This window comes from Chiroxiphia lanceolata, chromosome 5, assembly GCF_009829145.1.
Source record: "Chiroxiphia lanceolata isolate bChiLan1 chromosome 5, bChiLan1.pri, whole genome shotgun sequence".
NCBI lineage: Eukaryota > Metazoa > Chordata > Aves > Passeriformes > Pipridae > Chiroxiphia > Chiroxiphia lanceolata.
Window position 1 is genome coordinate 2,770,726 of NC_045641.1, and position 21,313 is coordinate 2,792,038.

Here is a 21,313-nt window from a genome sequence, read left to right on the forward strand (position 1 = left end):
TTCTGGCAAAGGGTCAGTGATACTGAGGCAGAGAATTATGTGGTCAGCCAGTCTTTTAAATTTTGGGCACTAACAGGGGCTTGGAAAATTTTAACCGAGTCTGTTTCAGTGCAGTTCTGCTGCTCTGGGATTTCTGAGAAGAGCTCCTTGCTGGGGCAAGGATCCATGCTTTCCTCACTGGAGCAGGTCCAGAGCAGGAGTGGGGGATGTAGGACTTCTTGTGTGTTCAGAGTGTGCACAGGCTCATGGAATTTGTGGCCAAGCACTTCTGCTCTGTCCACTGATGTCATCTTTTGCATGGCACACCTTCATTCTGCATCATCCATGCTCAGAAAGCAACTTGCTGAGCAGAACAGTTTTCCCTTCTCCATTGCCAGCAGGGTGTCAATGAGCTGGGAGAATGGACTCAACCTGTGTGCTAAATCCATCCAGATATCCAAAGCTTCTTCCTATTCCCCACCCAAGAAAAAAAATTCACCTTTCCCATTGCCGTTCCCATTGCCCCAAAATTATCATTGTCTATAAAACCAAGAAAACCTACTCTCACAAAGACTTTAATGTCAGCCAGGGCTAAGACCTGTCTGCTCAGCCTTTCTCCCTGGTGTTGCCTCATGTGAAGAAACAGCTCCAACCTTTCCCTAAGTGAGGAAAACACAGTGTGTGGGAGCAGAAAGGGTTATGTTGTGTTCTCATCCTGTCCTGCTTTGTCACCTGGACTGACCTCTGTTCTTTGTGCTGGTAGAAACAACACTTCAGCATGCATCTGTGTCTCTTCTCAGTGGCTGTCACCTCAGATGGGGCCTCAGGTAGCTTGTGGAGGAGGCAAGTGTGGAGACCATCTGTGTCTAGTGGTTGGCTCTAGTGTTTGGTCACAGAAATGCTAAATTTATACTAATTACTGGGGCATCAGCAGGTGCTAAAGTCCCCTGGGATGCCTCCCTGTGTTCAGGCATGATCTGGTGAGTGGAGCAGGACCCTCAGTGATGGAAGGCTCTGGTGCAGGACGGTGGCTGGTCTGGGAAGTCGGCACTATGATGGTGCTTCTCCAAAGCGTGGACATGCTGGAGACCAGCCACGAGATTCCTTCTGCCACAACCATGAGCAATGACACAGCAATGCCAGAGGCTGTGAACTCTAAAAACATGATCAGTCCCTCTTTCAAGGCTTTTTTACCTATGGCAGGTCCCCTAGAGCCAACTGCTCCTTCGGTGGGATGGGCAGGAGAGGTTTGCTGTGCCTCTAGAGACAGCGGTGGTTTTGTGGTGGACTGAAGGCTGTAACTAGACTCTCCTCACACAGGAACTTGGTGACAGAGTGCTCCCCACCTGCTGATGCTGGGAGAGCAGCCCGTAGAGAGTTAGACTGGAGCGCTCCAGTTTCTCTGGAGTCTGCAGAGAGCCTCTTGTGAGTAGCAGTTCACCTTCCTCAGAAACCGCGGGCCCTGGGGCCACCACCGCCCCGGGCTTCACTGCTGGCTCCAAAGACTCCCTGCCTAACCTGACACTTGCATGACAGATAGTGAGCACTCCCCCACCCCTCCACTGACCCAGCCAGCACTGGGATGCAGTGCAGCTGTCCCTGCACAGCCACAAACCACTTGTGTCGGCATCGGCATCGGCATCTCATCCCCTTCCCCTCCACTGATTCCCCTCTCCCGAATCGCTGCTTTCTGTTGAAGGAGGATGCTCTCTCTAGCAAGAGGCTCTTTGTCTGACCTCTCCAGTGTAATTCTCTCCTGCTGACCCGGCTCTGTTGTTTGGCTTAGTGTTCTCTCTTCTTTTTTTCTCTCTCTATCTTTTCTTCTCTCGCTCCGTCTTTGCTTGCAGCTGGTCTTGGAGACCTACAACGTCCCCGAGCTGTCAGCAGGAGTCAACTGCACCTTCGAGGACCTTTCAGAGATGGATGGCCTGGTGGTGGGCAGTCAGATCCAGTGCATCTCACCAGCTGCCAAAGAGGTGCCTCAGATCATTACAGAGAACGGTGAGTATCCCACAGCTCCCCTACCTGCACCACTTCTCCCTCCCTGAGTGTTTGAAGGTCCTCACCCCACACCCTTGTGCCTCTCCTGCTCTCTCACCAAGCAGGATTTGGCTCACGGCAGCCTGAGGGCAGGGTCTGGAAAGCACTGGGATTGGTGGGATGCTGGTGGAGCTGCCCAGCAGCACACTGTGGCATGAGCTGTGTGAATTTGCCTGTGTTTCTGTGTGCACACTTGTGCAAGTGTTGAGCTGCAACACCAATACCTGCCCTAAGGTGCTTGTGTGTGTGACACAAGGTGTTTTCAGACTGCCACCGAGTGGCAGTTACATATATTTAGCAAAGACAAGACATGAATGTGGGATATTCCCTCACCTTTTGCCCAGGCTGGTGTTACACAACCTGGGGAACGAGGCTGTATGTGCTCTCAACACATCCCATCCCGTGTAGCAGCCAGAAAGTCCTGCACACCAGAGTGATCCTGTCTGTAAATTCATCCTGTTCCTCCCAGATTTAGGTCTTTGTGCTCAGGTCCCTACTCCTGGCCTTTACTGCCTCCAGCTGTTCCAGACTTGCTGCTGACTCCCTCTCCTAAAGTGGTTCAGCACAGAAAAATACCTTGTCTCCAAGGATACTTCCCTCACCCACAACTTCCTGCCCTTTTTTGTTCCCCCTTTTTTCAATAACACCTGCGGCTCTTTGCAAGGACTTACTATAAAAGCCTCGGCCCTGTTGATCACTCAGTGAGACAGAGGATGCTGTCAATCTTGTCCTTGGCTTCTTGTGAAAATTTACTGTAAGTTTGCCTCTGAGCATCCTCAGACCACAGAAAATGAAGTGACATGAGCTGTCAGCATCATCTCTGCTGCATGTGCTCTCCTTTTGGTCCCAAAACAAGCCCCCAGAAGGTTGTTACCATTTTCAGGTCCTGCTGAGTTATCAGTCGTGTTTATAGATGCCAGAAACTATTTCCTTGGTATGGACATCTCTTCCAGGCCAGGCTACAATCAACCAGCAAACAAAAATAGCAGTGGAAGCTGGAGGCAAGACAAAAGAGAGAGATTTATGTGTGGTGTGGTTTCAGAGAAGCAGCTTGGAGCAACTTCAGCAGCTGATGCTCCACACCTTGCACAGAGCAAGTGCTTCATGCACAGAGCCAGGGGCTGGATTGGAACCAAAGGATGTGTTGCTCTGTCACATGTCTGATCCCTGGGGCCATCCAATCCTTGCCTCCTGCTTCAAAATACATGGAAGATGCTGTGAAGTTGTTAAATACGGTGTGTTGATGGCAGAGCTGTCGGAGCTGGCGGCACCAGATGGGCAGCAGAGCCCAGCACTGGCAGGAAAATGTGTTTTAGTGAAGTGTGTGGTCTGTGCAATGTCTGTGTGTGTGTGTTTGAGTCTGTGTGTGCCTGAAGGTGGGTGAGTGTACGTACATGTGGCTGCACCTCGTGATGGACTGTCCAGTTTGCTTTGTCCTGATTGATTTGTGAGTCTTTAGGTGAGGAGGAAAATAATGGAATCATAGAATTATAGAATGGTTTGAATTGGAAGGGAGCTGAAAGATCATCCAGTTCCAACCCTCCTGCCATGGGCAGGGACACTTTCCACTAGCCCAGGTGGCTCCAAGCCCTGTCCCACCTGGCCTTGGAGACTTCCAGGGATCCAGGGGCAGCCACAGCTTCCCTGGGCAACCTGTGCCAGGTCCTCCCCACCCTCACAGGGGAGAATTTCTTAGTAATGTCTAATCTAAACCTTCCCTATTTCAGCTTAAGGCCATTCCCTGTTGTCCTATCACTGCATCCCCTTGTGTGAATAGCACAGAAAGGGTCACCCAAGTAAGTCTCAAATTAACTGTGGGTCAGTTCCCCACCAAATTACTGCAGTTACTGCACCCACTCTTTACCCACAATGATGGGCTCTGAATAGTGGTTTTGGTGTTGTGGGAAGAGGTAGCAACCGACTGCCCAGTTTGGGAGCAGTGGGAAGGAGGAGATGGGGTGTAGGAGCTGAGGTTCCCGTGGGTCTGCTGTGGAAATGGATGGATCCTTCTGGAAGTGCGATGGATCGCACGTCCCTCACACTGAGATGGGTTCTTTGCAGCCAAAGACCAGGGGAATGGACCTTGGGGTTAATGGGGTGAGAGAATGTGGAAGAAATGTCCACAGGCCCTTTCCTTCTGGGAACATCAAATGAACCAGCAGCAAGGAAGAATTTTAAGGAGAATACTCTGTTTTAACAGCCTCTGAATTCCAACCATCTGTACTCATTCTTTGGGCTTAACTTTCCTATTTGATGGCTTCAGTCATCATATTTTTGAGATTAGTGGGGTATGATCTAGACCTGTTGTCATGGTCTAGCCCAGACTCTGCTCCCAGGTACAATAATTTCCAGTGGTGAACATGCACTCCATCATCCCAACACCAACAGAGAGGTCACTCTGTTGGAGAACTGGGCTCTAGAAGGATTTTATTGTACTTTCCACATCTCTTGAGGACAGACCAGCCAAGGTACTGTGGGACAGCTCCAGGTTCGGGCTGGTGGCATGGCCAGCAGTGCTTAACTAGGCTGACAAAGCAGTCACACACTGATGTGTCTGTTTTTCCCTCCAGGAGACCATCACATTGTGCAGCTTCAGCTCAAGTCCAAGGAAACGGGTATGACCTTTGCCAGCACCAGCTTCGTCTTCTACAACTGCAGCGTCCACAACTCGTATGTTCCTTTCCTTTGATCCCTGCTTCCCATTCCACCCCTGGATCTGCCACAGAACCCCCTGATGATGGGCATGTGTCCCTCAGGAAGCTGGTTAGGTGTGGAGGTGACATGAGGTCTGGGTCACTTGTGTGGTAGTCAGGATGATGGGGTCCTTCCCGAGAAGACCAAGAGTATGGGCACCATTTGTTCTGCAGGCAGAGCGTCACATTAGGGGCAGTTTGCCACAGAATTGAGTCAGGACTGGGTCATGACCTCAGCACGTGGCCCCCTCATCATCCAGTTAATCAGGTGTTTGTGGATGGCTGGATCCTGCCCATAATATGCATCTCCAACCCTCACCCATCTTGCCAGTCCCCCCATCAGGACCCTGCCCCAGGTGGTTAATATGGGATTGGTCTTTCCAGTCTGGAAGGCTGGTTCGTGCATGATGTGAACTGAGAAGGGAACACCCAGCTGATTCCCTCAAGACCATCTTTTCCGTGCTGTGAGCTCCTTTCCAGCCTCCCACTCCATTTTTCTGGGGTTCAGCTGCCACCCAGGACTGCTCAGGAGCTGCCCCACCAGAGCAGATCTGCAGCTGCCTCACAGAAAGATGCTCTTCCAGTGGGATGATCCAGCCCTGAGCAAGGCTGAGCAGCTCTGTCCCCACCACTGAGCCTGTTCAGAAGTGCCAAAAGCACATAATTACTGCGGCTCAGCAATTCACAAGGAAAGGCAATTCCTATTTCCATGTACCTGCTGCTTTGACAAACAGTGTCAGAAAGCAAGTGTTGATGGGGAGAGCAGGAGAGATGGTGGTGTTAAATATTTATGGCATGTTTTGGTTCCTTACTTGACAAACTGTACTACGCTATCCATTTTTAATTCGACGTATCAGAGCAAGCACTTGTTACCAATTTGAAGAATAAGTTGCTCTACCAGAGCTGAGGGTGGATTGGAGTTGAGCAGGATTTCCTGGAGACAGGGGAGAGGGTGTGTGGATGCTTCTTGGGCTCAGACAAGCTCTGCTGGAGGTAGTTTTTTTCTCTCCTGCCCATTAAAAGCCCAGTAAAAGCCAGGAAAATTTACCCCCTTCAAGATCCCTTCTGGTACTTTAGAGTCTGCAGCTTTATAGGGTCTTAAAATCAATAAGGTTGGAAAAGACCTCTGAGATCTCCAAGTCCAACCATCAGCCAGCTCCACCACCATGTTCACCATCAAACCGTGTCCTCAAGTGCCACAGCCATACATTTTTGAACACTTCCAGGGATGGGGACTCCACTACTTCCCTGAGTAGCCTATGCCAGGGCTTCACAACCCTTTGAATGGAAAATAATTTCCTAATACAATATAAACCTCCACGTGGCACAACTTGAGTTCGTTTCCTCTCATCCTGTCCCTTGTTCCCTGGGAGCAGAGCCTGATTTCCCCTGGCTCCCCCCTCCTGTCAGGGAGTAGCAGAGCCAGAAGGTCTCCCCTGAGCCTCCTTTTCTCCAGGCTGAGTCCCCCCAGCTCCCTCAGGAATTCTCCAGACCCTTCCCAGCTCCCTTCCCTTCCCTGCACACGCTCCAACCCCTCCATGCCTTGGATGTGAAAGGTCTCCAGAGTGTGGGTGACCAGGATTGTGCAGAGAGTTTGTTATGGCTCCTTTTGGTTGCTGGTGAGCAGACATATATTACATTTAAAAAGAAGTGTGAGGTAGGTGTAAGTCAGTGCTGTGACACAGCCAGGAGAGGTGTTTGCAGTTCTTACTCTGCAGAGCCCCTGGGGACAGGAGAGCAAAACCTTGTAAGGTGGAGAGAATGGCTCTTTCCTACATCCTGAGCAGATGATGTCCTAAATATGCCCTCTGCTTCCCAGGTAGATGCTCCAATGGTCTGTACTTCTCTGCTGAAGTGAAGAAAAGAAAAATACAGTTAATATATTTGCAGGAGCCTCCTCACTCTGGTCAGAACTCACACTAATAAACCTGTGGGACGCAGGGGGAGAAAATTCCCTACTTCATCCTTGACTTTTTGATTTTGGTGCATCCCACTTGGTTTCTGGCCTCTGTGTGGGAGGATTAATCCCATGGAACTGCTGGTGCCCAGAGTTTGCCTTCCATGGGCATCACTCCTCCCACCAGTCCCTCATTTGGCCACCTTCTCCTGATGTCTTCACAGCTCCCAGGGCACTGGTGCAGCTCAGTGTGGAGGCAGCCAGGCTGCAGTATTTTCCAGCCATCCCCTGATCTCGTACTTTTTTATTTCCACCTATCCCCCAATCTCATATTTTCTTATTTCCACCCATCCCCTGATCTCATATTTTTTGTTATACCCAGGATCTGGGCAAAAATGGGGATGCCTCTTGTGTGTGAAGCCAAGAACTTGCTGATAGTCTGAATAAAAGTTGCAACAGGGCAATCAAAATGCAAGAAGTATTTATTATTCCTCCGGTTGCAAATATATGAATGCAACCTAAATTAACTAATAAATATGAGATTCTTGTGATCCCAGTGACAACCAGCTCAGGCTGTGGCAGGTCCAGCACCATCCTGTAACCTGATGGTGTTGTGTCAAAAAAAAAAAAAAAGCCATGTTTGCCAGGCTGTGTTTCCCTCTGAGGAAAGGCTCTGAGCCTCAAGGCCTGTCGTGTTGGTGGATGGGATCCTGCTGGCCAGGTGACTGCTCTTTCTCTCTGTTCCCAGGTGTCTGTCATGCGTGGAGAGCCCCTACAGGTGTCACTGGTGCAAGTACCGCCACGTGTGCACCCACGACCCCAGCTCCTGCTCCTTCCAGGAGGGACGAGTCAAGATGCCTGAGGTAGGCAGAGGCACAGAATGTGTGTCAGGGGTTGATGTCACCAGTCAAACTAACAGCCCAGGAAGCCTTCTCCACCTCCAGTCCCACCCTCATCCTCCAGGAGACCCTCACCTCTCTCTCTGTACGCAGCTCCTCTCCTCTCTGCTCTGCCAAAATCTCAGGGAGCTTCTCCCTCCCTCCCACACACTACGGGGAGTGGGTTACCTTGGGAAATCATGACAAACTCTGGCACCAAGGGGCTGGGAGGGATGGAAAACAGTGGTAATACGTCTCCAGGAGAGACAGAGATACTCTACTCCTCTAAGCACCTCTCCCAGGCAGTTGAGATCTGGGAAGGATTTAGGGTTTTATCCGTGGTACCTGTAGATTTCAGCCGCGCTTTGAACACCTTTGTGGCTTCATGGATTTGAAGCCTAATGGTCAGTGCCTCAAACTGCCTGCAGATGAGGCCAGGAGATGCCTCATTGCCAGTCACTGAGCTGAACTGGACCTTGGGGCTGAACACAGAGCTGCAAATGCTGCCTGGCAGGTACGGTGACTAACGAGCACTTGCAGACAAGTGGAGCTGGGGAGAATACAAATAGGAAGCTACTTAATTACTTCCTGGCCAGGAACGGTCTGAAAGCATCCTGGGCTGTCTGGTAAATGACCTGAGAGGGCTGGTTGTTTGCCTGGCCCAAGGGACCAGTACCCATTAAGAGATCTGATACCTGCTGAGCCACCAGGGCACAAGTGGCTGCTGAAGACTCTGGCAATGTGTGCTGCATTCAGAGGGTGAAACCCTCGCTGTTCCCCGTGCTGCTTGCTGGTTCTGGTGTCTCTACTGTGGTCCCCCACCCACCCCCAGCCCCTACCCCAGCCCAGATGAACCAGAAGACCCACATGTAGTGTCTTCACATTCCCATGGCATCCCTGTTCCCTCTCACCCCTTCCATAATTGCTGCTTGAGATACCACGTATGTGCTGGTTGAGGTGTCCTGCATCAGAACTTCTGACCTGCTGTGCCACTGGGACAACCCATAAATATTCGTGAGTTCTCAGTCTACCAGGATACAGAATTTGTTGTAAACATGCTGAGGAGGTGGAGGGCTTGGCACCCTCTGCTTGGTGGTGAAGGGGTGAGGGAAGGCAGCTCAAAGTTCAACCCTTCTGGAAGGTTATCCCAGCCAGAGAGGGACTATTCCCTCACATGGAGCCTTGGCACAGTTTGTCCAGTCCTGCTGCCCACAGATTTCTGTGCCTTCCACTTCAGGGGCTGGAAGGGTCTCTTGCTGAGTGGAATCCCCTGGGACACTTTGTCTCAGCTTCCCACTGAAATACTGCTGCAAAACCATCACCACCACTGATCTTCTTTGGCTCCTCTGGGGTGTCCCATGTACCAAGCACAGGACTCACCTTCCCAGTTCCCACCTCTTCTCTCTTCCAGCCCTCTGTCCAAAACCAAATGCCTACAAACCTTAGTGGATGTCCCTCAACCCCTATCACACCCCTGGTATTCAGGACACTGCTCTCATCAGAAAGGAGACCACGAGAATGATCCCACTTTCTTAGGGAATGGACTGGGGATGGCACAGCCCCTGACCTCTATCCACTCCAAGGCCACTCTTGCTCTGCAGAACTGGGGAGGAAGGCAGTGGACTCATCAAACTCTGCAGATCTGCCTGTTTTAGCTTCATCACCTCTCTGCTAGTTTGGTTTCTGAAAGGTGTCCTCTTCAGACCAGCAGACAGGTCCAGCCTGGGAGGCTTTGTCTGCCAGCAGAATTTGCTCTTTCTCTCTTCTATCCCCTTAAACAGAGAATTTCCTGCTAAGCTTCATAAACTCCCTCTCTGATCTTGCAAAGCTGCTCTGTGGGATTTGCATGGCACATGGAGAGGCACAAACTTGACCTTGGAAGACAACTATTGATCTCCAAGGCAATGACAACATCATGTGAGACATGGATGTTACAGCGGTCACTCCCAACGAGGGCTGTGGCAAAACCATCTCTGAGCACAAATGGGACCTCTTTCCCCTGGGATACAACATTTGGCACTCAGCTGCTCAGCTCAGGAGCTGGGTTTCCTGTCTACTGGACAGAGGAAACACTTCCCAGCACTGGAACTACAAAATCTGGAAGGATAATGACCTTCCAAACCCCAAAACTTTCCGAGCTGCCTTTCTGCCTGGCACTGTGAGAAATGCCCTGTAACTTCAAAGTCCCTCTCGTTCCATTTGTGTGTTTGTGGCTGTCAAGGACACTTGGGCTGGGGAAGGATGGCATCACAAGTGCATTCTGACAAAGAGATTTACAATCCCTCTGCGGCCAGGAAGGTTTTTGTCAAATGGCACTTTGAGCAAACGCTGCGTCGTGTCTCCCACGCTTCTCTTGAAAAACCACCTTCCCACTGACTCATCCCTCTCGCTGCAACTTCCACTGCCTGTTTTTCACTTTCACCTGCAGTTCTATCATTTTCTGTCCTGCACACTTGCTTGGTTGTTGAGTCGGTTCTTGGAGCAGTAGAAACCATTGGGTGTCTTGAATCCACACCTGGCTCCTCATTGCCCATCCAGACCCTCACCCAGCTCCTGGTGACTCACGAGGTTGCCAGGACTGAGGTCCATTTCCAGACTTCCCAATGTCACCTTCAGCAGTGCTTGGAATGCACCATCATGTTGAGTGGCTCTGTTCTTACTGGCCTCTCATCTCCATGATTCTTTCAATCCTTTCCTCTGGAAGCATTTAGATCCCTGGAGGATGAGGAGAGGGGAGTGTTTCCTACTATCCAGGCATGAGTACCTGCTAAATCAGTAAGTCTGGAGAAAGGACTGATGGGAAGGGTGTACCACAAGTGTGGAGTGGATGGACCATCCCATTTGCAGTTTTCCATGGGTTTGCTGAGCAGATTAGCTTGGGCGTCTTCCAGGATCTTGCACTAAGAGACTCCTTGCCAAGCAAACAAATATTGGTGTTGCTCTGTCATATGGATCAGTGCCAGGAACTCCTTCCCTCTGTAATCATCACTGCTGGCCTGACAAGCCTTCTACCCTCCCCCTCACTCTGGCCTTCACCTTCTCTTGTAACACCCACCCTCAGGTGATTTTTGTTCTCTGTTTGCCTGTACAACATCTTGCCATCATGTGGGAAGAGACTTCCCACTCTCCAGATGGCCTGGGCTGCAAATGGACTCGCTGGGCTGGCATCCATCACCCCTGGACCAGCCTGGAGTGCTTTGAAGGGAGGTTTGTGCCCTTGTGTACTTTCTGACTCCATAATTTCCTTAGGACACCTCACAACTTTCTGGATTCCCCTGGGCTCAGCCTTTCACTCAGGTCTTCTTGATGTCCTCTGAGAGGATCTGGGGGTTTTACTTTAATTTTAGTGTGAGTTGCTGATTAATTTAGAATGCTGGATGAATTTGAGGCTGATCCAGTGGGACAGCAGAAAGGCTTTGGCCATGACCCACGTTGTCCAGAAGGCAAAATGCTGTTTGTGTCTGTGTAGCCTGTGATCTGCCATCCAAGGGGAGCCTTTGAATGGCATCATGGATAGCTGGGATCAGCCAGTCCCACCTGGCAGAACAACCAGAGATGGGGAAAGGACAGAAAAGGCACAACACCATCAACATGGAGATATGACTTTCTTTCCTGTCATTTGTCAGGTGGATCAGCTCTGCCTGTGACAGATCTGGATCAACTAGTCTGGGAGCCTTGGGAAAGCCCATGTTTGCTCCAATGAAGAATTCCAGCATGGTCATAAAGCAAGAGTATTTATGATTATGGCACTGATCTTAATCACACGGGGTTGACAAAGTCCCTGGATGATTTGTGGCAGAAATGCTTCACCTTGGCGTGTAATTTCCCCTTACAGCAGGTTTTCAAAAACCAGGCCCACTGGCTCAAAATACACTGAGTGACCTCTTGCTTTATAGAGGGGAGCTGATGTTATCATTACTGAGGGCAGGAAGGGAAAGCACGAGGAAAAAAGGGCATTTTAATACCGAAGTGGATTTGTTGTTGTTGCTGTTGTTGTTTTTCCCAAAGAGCTGATGGCAAAAGTGGAGAGAATTAGATATAAAAGGGAGTGGGCTGAGTTTCTGGGGTTTTTTTGGCTGTCCTGTCTCTGCTTTTGACATTTGTTGCTGACCATAACTAAAGTCACAGTGCAGGCTTAGAGTTTGAGCACAAACCAGACTAACACACTGTGAAATCAACCCTGACTTACCTGGCACAATTACCAAGTAAGAGAGCTCAGTCATTTTCTTCTGTAAATGAGCATGACAGTCAACAATTTTGGGGGGTAACTGAGGCAAGGAGGTGGAAAACAATTAATCTGAGGGTCTCCAGCGGGACAGAAGCTGTAGGAACAGCTCCTGTCTCTCCTGATTTGCATTGTCCGTCTCATCTTTGTACAGATCTGCTCTGATCCAAGGGGGTAATTTTCACTTCATCAGTGTTTCTGTCCAAGGATGGGGTGCTGGGGTATCCTACTTGAGTTGATGGGATAAAGGATTAAATCTTTTCGTTGTGCCTTTTTCTCTAAGATGAACACTATGTTGTTCCAGGCCTTGCAAGGATTTTAACTTTGTGTAGGGAAAAAAAGAGGAGGAAAAAAAATGGCAAAAGCCAAAAGCAAGCCTAGATAACAAATCTATTATTCACTGGCTTTAACAGATACATAATCATTTAATTACCTTGAAGGAGGTTTTCATCTCTCCCTTCTCAGCCGATTTGTGTGTGCATGTGTTTTCCTTCCTCCCCCAAACAGGCCTTTTTATTGAAAGGATTTTCATCTGCTGCCTAAAAAGGGAACAGAAGAAAAGATCTCGCACCAGAGTGTTTTATGTCGAGTTGTACGTGCTAATGACAGCAGAGCCCACATAAAAGAAACAACTGCTTCAAATATTAATTTGTCAAAAGAGATAGAAAGCCTTGTGAGCTGCATCCTGGAAGCAGCTGCTGAAGAGCAGAGCATGCTTTGCCCAGTGTTTGCCTGTGCCTTGTGCTGTACTAAAAGCTCCACCAGTGGCCTCTGCAGTCGTGTGCAGTGGTTTAGCTCTGCCCAGCTGCTTGTCCTTCTTGGGAATGGATCTTTTTGGAAAACAGGGAAAAAGGAAGGGGAAAAAAGAAGGCGGAGAGTGATGATGACAACTCAGGATGAACTGACTGACTTCTAAGGAGCAGTTGGATAATGACCTTAACAACAGGCTTTAACTGGTGGTCAGGCTGAAGTGGTCAGGCAGGTGGACTGGATGGTTGTTGTAGGTGCCCTTTGAGCTGAACATAATTTACTCTACTCCTATCCTATCCTATCTTAGCCTATCCTATTCTAATTCTATCCTATCCTACTTCTGTTCCCTTCTATTTTAGTCTAGTCTAGTCTATCCTACTGTCCTGCCCTATCCTATCCTATCCTATCCTGCCCTATCCTATCCTATCCTACCCTATCCTATCCTGCCCTATCCTATCCTATCCTGCCCTATCCTATCCTATCCTGCCCTATCCTATCCTATCCTGCCCTATCCTATCCTATCCTATCCTATCCTATCCTATCCTATCCTATCCTATCCTATCCTACTTCTGTTCCATTCTATTCTGTTCCATTCTAGTCTAGTCTAGTCTATCCTACTGTCCTATCCTATCCTATCCTACTTCCATCTTGTTCTACTTCTGTCCTATTCTAGCCTAGCCTAGTCTAGCCTAGCCTAGCGTATTTTACTTACATCCTATGCTACTTTTGTTCTATTTTATTCTAGTCTAGTCTAGTCTAGTCTAGCCCATTCTATCCTTCTGTCCTATCCTATCCTATCCTACTTCTATCCTATTTCTATCCTATCCTATCCTATGCTATCCTACTTCTGTTCCATTCTATTCCATTCTAGTCTAACCTAGTCTATCATACTATCCTATCCTATCTTATCCTATCCTACTTCTATGTTGATCTACTTCTATCCTAGCCTAGCCTATTTTACTTATATCCTATGCTACTTTTGTTCTATTTTAGTGTAGTCTAGTCTAGTCTAACCTTGCCTAGCCTATTCTATCCTACTGTCCTATCCTATCCTACTGTCCTATCCTATCCTATCCTACTTCTATCCTATCCTATCCTATCCTATCCTATCCTATCCTATCCTATCCTATCCTATCCTATCCTATCCTATCCTATCCTACTTCTATCCTATCCTATCCTATCCTATCCTATCCTATCCTATCCTATCCTATCCTATCCTATCCTACTTCTATCCTATCCTATTTCTATCCTATCCTATCCTACTTCTATCTTATCCTACTTCTATCTTATCTTATCTTATCCTATCCTATCCTATCCTGTCCTACCCTCTTCTTTGTATTAATGCCCACATCTCCTCATCATGGACTTTGTCTGTAGTAAACCCAGCATTGCCCTTCCCCATCCTGCTGGTACATCCCCCTGTGACTCAGGAAGGACTTTGCCTCAAGGTCTACAAAAACCAGACCAAAGGTCCCCTTTTGTCCTCTTCCTGAGGTGTAGAAGGAAGGCACAGTGGCCACCTCCTACCAAAATGCTCCCCAGTGCTCTGGGTGGCTGCACTGGGGAGGGGGCAGAGGACCTGCTGGGCCATCAGGTGAGCAGGGCCAACTCCTTGCTCCCTTTGCATCAACAAACCTCCTGGTGATGCATCTTCAGCTGTTGCTGTGGCAACTGCTCGATTTCCATCCCTCTCCCGTTTCCAGCTTCACTTAACCCATCTAGAGAGGCTTCTGCTGGAAGCAGCAGCACGGGGAGAGGAGAAAACCCATCTCTGCTCCAATGAATGCCCCTCTCATTTCTCGGGGACTGCAATGACAGCTGCAGCGAGGCCAATTCCAGAGCTCCCAGTCCTTCCCAGCTTTCAATTATCCACTCACTTCTCCTGGCACCTGTCTGTCATCAAGGGGAGGGTGTGAGGTGTGGTTTCCATGGCAACTGCAGGCAACCTGCTGCCTTCAAGTGCTGTGAGCAGGCAGGGGGACCAGCAGCCACCCCGTGCAGGTGGGATGTGGTGGAGGGATGCACACGTTTTGTGCCGCCTGCTTTTGAGCAGCAGAAGGGGTTGGTGTTTATCAACTGTTTCGCTCTTAGAAGGGTTTCCAAGAGCGGGTGAAGGGGTTCAGTCTGGTTGGCATCCTGTCCAGGGGGAGGCAGGTGTAACCTGGGAGGAGGCTGGAGCTGACAGTGTGGATCCAGCTGTGCCTCAGGGCTCCTGGTGCTTTGGCGTCTCAGCTCTGATCCACTGTCACAGCCCTTTCCCAGAAAAGATGTGTCCTGTAGTGGGTACATCCTCGTCAGAGGGGGTGCTTCAGATAATCATGAGAGGAAATTAAACAGAGAAATTGGAGGCTGGGCAGAAAGCTTTCTCCATGTTCACAGAGTCCTATTAGAGCACGAAAATATTGCTCAGAGCCACTGATGAGCCACAGGTTTTATTTCAGCAGATGAGAGTTATATTTCTGATTGAATTACTTGGACGTGTTCACCTTTCTGTGCCCCTGATTCCCTCACACCTTCTGATTTGGGTAAACACTTTCAGTTAATAGGTGCTTGTACAATACTTAGTTCCTGGAGCCATGATCTCTCAGTGGGGGCTGCTCATAAGAAGTCTTTGAGCATGTACAAACAAATTAGATAATTTGCTGTTGTTTGCAAGTCATGGTGACTTGCACTGAGGTGAAGGAAAAGGTGTGTGTGAAGTGGCTTCTTCTGTTATTTTTGGGTACCTTTTGTCATCTCTGAGCCATTTACCCTGCTGTCACCCAGTTGGCAAGGGAAAAGGCTGGTAACTTGTTCATTGTCTGTAGGATTTCCTGGATTCGTAGATGGTTTTGTTGGAAGGGACCTTAAAGATCTCATAGTTCCAACACCCTGCCACGGGCAGGGACACCTTCCACTAGCCCAGGTTGCTCCAAGCCTTGTCCAACCTGGCCTTGGACACTTCCAAGGGTCCAGGAGCAGCCACAGCTTCTCTGGGCAACCTGTGCCATGGCCTCCCCACCCTCCCAGCCAGGAATTACTTCCTAATATCCAATCTGTCTCATCTATCTAATATCTAATAGCTAATCTATTTCTGATTTTTACTGTGGTGGATCTGCAGGAAATCTGTCCTGGTGCACAACATCTCCTACCAAATCACAACAGGAACTGAGAAATGATGGGAAAAGGCCTCCCTGAGGTCAGTTCATCCTACCTTAACTCATAGTTTGTTGTCTTAGAGCTTTGCCTCTCCAGCCGCCTTGTGAGTGACTAATCAAGGACCTGTTTGTGTGATTTCCAGGAGCAACTCAGGGAGATTAATTGGAATAGAGATGTAAGAAGCATCTGACACTCAATACCATGTCCCAGCTAAATGTTTTTCATAACAGTTGGGCTGCTCATCTTTGTAATGCAAGATTATTTATCCCACAGGACAGAGTGATCTCAGAATGCAACAGGGTAATGTTCATCTGTCCCTGCCAACACGACATCCTTGGAAAAACATCGGGAAGAGCTTATGTTGTTTTGATAGCCCAGCTCAGCGCAATGCCACTGTCATGCCTCAAGTGGCTACAGGGTTTTCTGGCTCTCTGGACATCTGTCAGGATGCTAAGATCAGTCTGGCACCCTGCAGTGTGAGGAAGGAAAGACAATTCCCCATTCAGACTTAGTCCAGGGAGATGTCTTGGCTCTGAAGCCAAAAGATTTTGCTTTTCTCCATTGTAGCATCAGCTGCATTCGCCGCTTTGGGACATGTGAGCTTTTGGGGCCTGGCCAAGGAGAAACATTCTCAGGATGTTGAAGCTGCAGATAAGAGGTGAGGCTGGAATGTGTCTCCTGCCTTGCTTGGGGCATCTCCAGGAGGCTGAGCCCAGCCCCTCCTTCCCTGCCTTGAGTCCATTTGCTTTGGCTTGGGTGTTATCTCCTGCTGTCATGGCTCTTGATGAGGGGGAGGATGACAAGAGCCATGATATCGTGGTCCTGGCCTTCCCACTGTGGAAGCCAAAGTCTGATGATTCTCTGGGCTTCTGTCCTGGTTTCTGAAGGAAGCGGGTTTGCATCAACATGGCCTGTGTGTGCAACCTCTGGTCCAGCTGGTCCTCCATGTCCTCTGTTCACTTCTGAATTCATTGAGAATTCCTGGCCTAGTTGGGCCAAAGTCTGGAGCTCTCAAAGGCACTGAGTTCCTACTAACTTTGTAAAACTGGGCAACTTTAGAGGAGGAATAGACTTTCTGTCCTCTCTTAGGAGGAAAGTGCTACAGCTTGGGCTTAACCCTTGTTAGACATCAGAAATCCCCATGTGAGAGTGTTGCCATGGGAATCCTTCTCACTTCTGAGGAAGTCTTAGCTGGATAATGTCCCTTACTCATGCAAAACCTATTTTTTGACACAGATGAATGGTAAACTTTGTTGAGGAGTGACATGTCCATGTCACTGGTACCTGCATGGATGAGCAGAAAGGGGTATTATGTCGATGCTCAAACTTTTCAACTTCACTGGGCTGCTGAGGTGCCAAGCAGAGATGTGCAGTGATATCAAAGAATCACACAATGTTTTGGGTTGGAAGGGACCTTAGAGATCATCTAGTTCCAACCCCTCTACCATGGGCAGGGACAATACACATGAAAGGGCTTGTGAACTTCTGATGAAGTCCTTACAGAAGGACAGAAGGCTGGCTATGAAGGGTGCAGATTTAAATAATCATAATTGGAGAAGAAGTTAATTACTGCTTTACAAACTACCTGTGCTTTCTACAGCTTTGCACAACCCATTTTCCTGTGTGTGTTATTCAGAAGGACTGTCTTACTTTACCAGTGTTTTCCTTTAAAAAATTACAGACTTTGTCCAAGTAAATATATGGTTATCTTGTCTCTTGAACACACACCACCTTCTCTGATGCACATGATCATATTTCTTATGATTTCCAAACTCAGGAAACACCAGAATTGAGACTGTTCACATGTCTCCAGTAGCTCCTTTCTGGTGAGCAGATGGACCTCATGACAAAACCATCTACTATTTTTGTCACTAGTCCACTCCCCTCATCCAGTGACCAGAAGGCTCCTGCTCTCTGGATCATTACTTTTCCTTCTGAGAGTGTGTCAAAGCAGCAAAGGGCTGAAAAAAAGCTAATGTTGTGTCTCTATTTAAAAGGGATAAATGTGGCTCTTGGATAATTATGGCAGCCTGACCTTGATCCTTGTGAAATAATGGACCGGCTAAGAAAGACTCTATTAATAAAGAATTAAAGGAGGGCAAAATCATTAATGTTCATCAGCAGAGATGTGTGGACTGACTTCAGAGGCAGAATAGTCCTGGGTTGGATCAAGCTCTCAACAGACCTGGGTCATTTCCCAGCACTGTCTGCATGGCCTTGGGGGAGTCACTTTGCTCCCAATCAGCAGGATTTGGCAGGGATCCATGGGAGAGGAGGTTGGTTATCTTCATTTAGCTCCTGCTTTAAAGTACCCACTTCCAGGGTACCAGCACCACTCATTGCTCTCCAGCCTTCACATCACTGAGGCCAGGAACCCAAGAGGCTCTGGCAGCTGAGCTGATGCTCTGCTATCCATCAGTGGTGAGGCCCTGGCACAGATGACCCAGAGAACCTGTGGCTGCCCCATCCCTTGAAGTGTCCAAGGCCAGGTTGGACGGGGCTTGGAGCAATCTGGGATAGTGGAAGGTGTCCCTGCCCATGGCAGGGAATGGAATGTGATGATCTTTAAGGTCCCTTCCAACCCAAACCATTCCATGATGTCCTGGTCTCCCTCTCTCCAGCTACGATATCTGTGCACTGGTCTGGGCAAGCCAGCACTGAAATCACAGAATCACAGGATAGGCTGAGTTGGAAGGGACCCACAAACATCATCAGCTTCCTCATGAGAGGAAGAAGAGGGGCAGGCACTGATCTCTTCTCTGTGGGACCCAGGGACAAGACCTCAGGGAATGGCCTGAAGTTGTGTCAGGGCAGGTTTAGGTTGGATATTAAATAAAGGAACTTCCCCCAGAGGGTGGTTGGGCACTGAACAGGCTCCCCAGGGCACTGGGCACAGCCCCAAGGCTGCCAGAGCCCAAGGAGTGTTTGGATGATCCTCTCAGGCCTATGGTGTGACCCTTGGGGATGGTCCTGTGTAGGGCTGAGGGTGTAACTACCAGAGTGCACAGAGCTCAAACAGGGCCACATCTCTTCCCTAGACAGAGCACCAACCACCTTTTCCCAGGCACAAGAATCCCTTGCAATATCCCTGAGAAAAGACAGCTGGAATTTGCTCCTGAGTGCCTGGAAGGCTCTTAACTAGAAAGGAGCCACCAAAAGTGACAGAGATGCAAGGACTCAATTATTCCTTTGTTGTCTCTGCAGATGTTTACACTTCCCATAAATCCTGTTGCTTTCTCCTCATCAGCTGCCTTTAAAGTTCTGAGCATTTTCCTTGTGTATTATTACTTTTGCTGTGCCAATAAATAAGCACACCATCAATCAAACTAACAACACTGCAAACTTAGGAAGTGCAGATAAAATATATGGTGCATTAAAAAATTCTTTGACCGGGTGAGCTTTTTTTTTTTTTGGAGCTGGTTTGATTGCTGCTGGTGTCGATGTAAATTTGGGGGAAGTATATCCAGAAATTTATGGAGCTTGGAATCCTGCCTACAAGGCATTGACCTGATTCCACTTTATAACGTAATAACGTTCCCCGGCACCGTTTGTGTAAATTTTAAATATAATTTTTATGATGTTAAGAATTAGTGGTGTAATAATGTAAACACAGCGTGGACTGTAAGTCACCCCTTCCCCTCCCTCACTGGGAACGCTGAGCTCCTTGCTGCTTCCTTCTCCACATTATCCAGGGTCTGGGAAGCTGTGCAGGAGTTTAAAAGTGATTCATCAGAGGAACCAGCTTGTCAGCCCTGGAGCCCGAAGGCCTTCGTGTGCAGCAGAATGAGGGAGCTGCTACACAGACCTCGGGTGGTGACCCCGAGTGACTGTGTGAAAGTGTGAGAGAGAAGTTCAGGCAACATATTCCAGGCAGTCCCTGCTGCCTTTTATTTGTGAATTTGCTGTTTTCCTGCTTTTTATCCGGGTGAAATCTGATTTCTCTAAAGTCAGTGAAAGGTTGGGGGGTTTTTTGCCTCTTTTTTTGCCTCTTTTTTGCCCGGATTTCCCCTCCTTTTTCTCATTCCTTCCCTTCCTTTTCTTTCTCTTTCCTTGTTCTGTGTTTGTCATGATGTTTTCTAATCTAATCTGATTTACAGAGCATCCAGATGCTGTGGTCTAGATATCTATATAAATACCCAATCCCTGTCTCTCAACTCTTACCCTCTTGACTTGATTACAGCACAGTGTGGGCGGGTGAGAAAGCCACAGGGAGCACAGGGAAAAACAGAGCATTGCAGCTCAGCAGAGGAGATGAACAAAAGATGTATTTATTTATGTGATATGTGAGTAAATAACAATCTGAGTTTCATTTCTTGTGGGGCCCCAAAGGTCTTGAATGAGTAAATTCTGCTTCCCTCTCAGATTCACTTTACGGTCACGTTTTTATCACGCAAGATGGCTCGGACAAGGCACAAAGATGGTGGGTGGATGAGGGATATTGAAAAGAAAGTCTTAAAAAAAAAAGCCCTGAATTGGAGGGTGAAGAAATGGAGAAGAAAGAAAAAGGGAACTGGATGCTTTGAGATGAGTAATAAAGGAATTGGTGGTGGTGGCTGTGTCTGGTCCTGAATGGAGATGACTCCTGCCCTTCTGGGAAAGGAAGGGTGAAAATCCACTGGCAAGGGTTGAGTTTATCTTGCCAAAGATTCCTCCAATGAAGTCAGTGATAGGTGAGTTCTAAGTGGAGATCCAGCCAGTGCTACCAGGGATCATGAGGAGCCAGTATGAGGGAAAAGTTGGAAAGATTCCCTCACCTGGATGCTCTGTGTGAGGAGAGATGCACAAGTGAAGACGAGTGAACTGGGACAGCAATGTAAGTTGGAGATTGTTGATGGGTGGATGGGTCATTGTATTAAACCTTCATGGATGTTTTACCTGTTCCCATGTGGAATGTCCCCTATTCAAAGTAGATAAAACCCACTGTCTTTTGGAAAGTGAAAAACACTTTGATGACACTTCAGATCATAACCCTGGCCAAAACCAGTAACAGAGAGTGAAACTGTACAAAATAAGGTTGGAATAAAACCCATGCAGCATCACAAGGCTGTGAAAGATCCCTACATTCCTAGGAGAGGATGATAATTCAGAGTATCTGGTCAGCCTCCAGCTTATACTGGGAAAAAGCAGGATGAAATTTCCATGAAATCATAACTCTAGGTGTATAAAGCACCATAAAGGAACCTAACTAATTAGTTCAGGGCTAAGACCACACGACCTCAGAGAGTTTTCGTCATTCCCATTAGCAGAATCCTCCTGATGGCTCTCACTGGGGACTCACTCAGGTTTTGTGATGGAGGCCATAACACATATGGGAGAGAAAAGGTTCTCATATTTCTGAGACTTTTATTATTTCTGCAAGCCACAACAAAACACATTCACAGCCGCTCTGTGAGGAGTTATAAATAAAGAAAATTAAACTACCATCGACCCAATGAGTCCAGCCCATTTCATGCAGTGTTTTCACTGCAAAAGCTCCCTGACTTGGTAATTGGCAAAATTTTGGTGATGTGAGGTGTGCATTGCTGCTGATAGGAGTAATTGGCAAGGGTGGGGGATATTATTGTAAATGGTCTGACTCATCTGAAAGCGTTTAAGGAATAGAATGAAGCTACACAAAATGAATCAACAATGATCCTCTGGATTCTGAACCATCTGCCCTTCGAGTCGGGCAAAAGGCTAATTTATTTTATACCAATTGCAAAAGGGGTGAGAT

General features: G+C 48.2%; 1 protein-coding gene across 1 annotated transcript in view; it reads left to right on the forward strand.

Moving 5' to 3' along the window:
- The window catches only part of PLXNA4 (plexin A4), a 451,907-nt gene that overhangs the window by 335,969 nt on the left and 94,625 nt on the right, over positions 1-21,313 (forward strand). Inside the window, 3 exon segments of the mRNA XM_032687463.1 lie at positions 1,827-1,980; positions 4,590-4,689; positions 7,358-7,472. Of these exon segments, the coding sequence (XP_032543354.1) occupies positions 1,827-1,980; positions 4,590-4,689; positions 7,358-7,472 (369 nt within the window).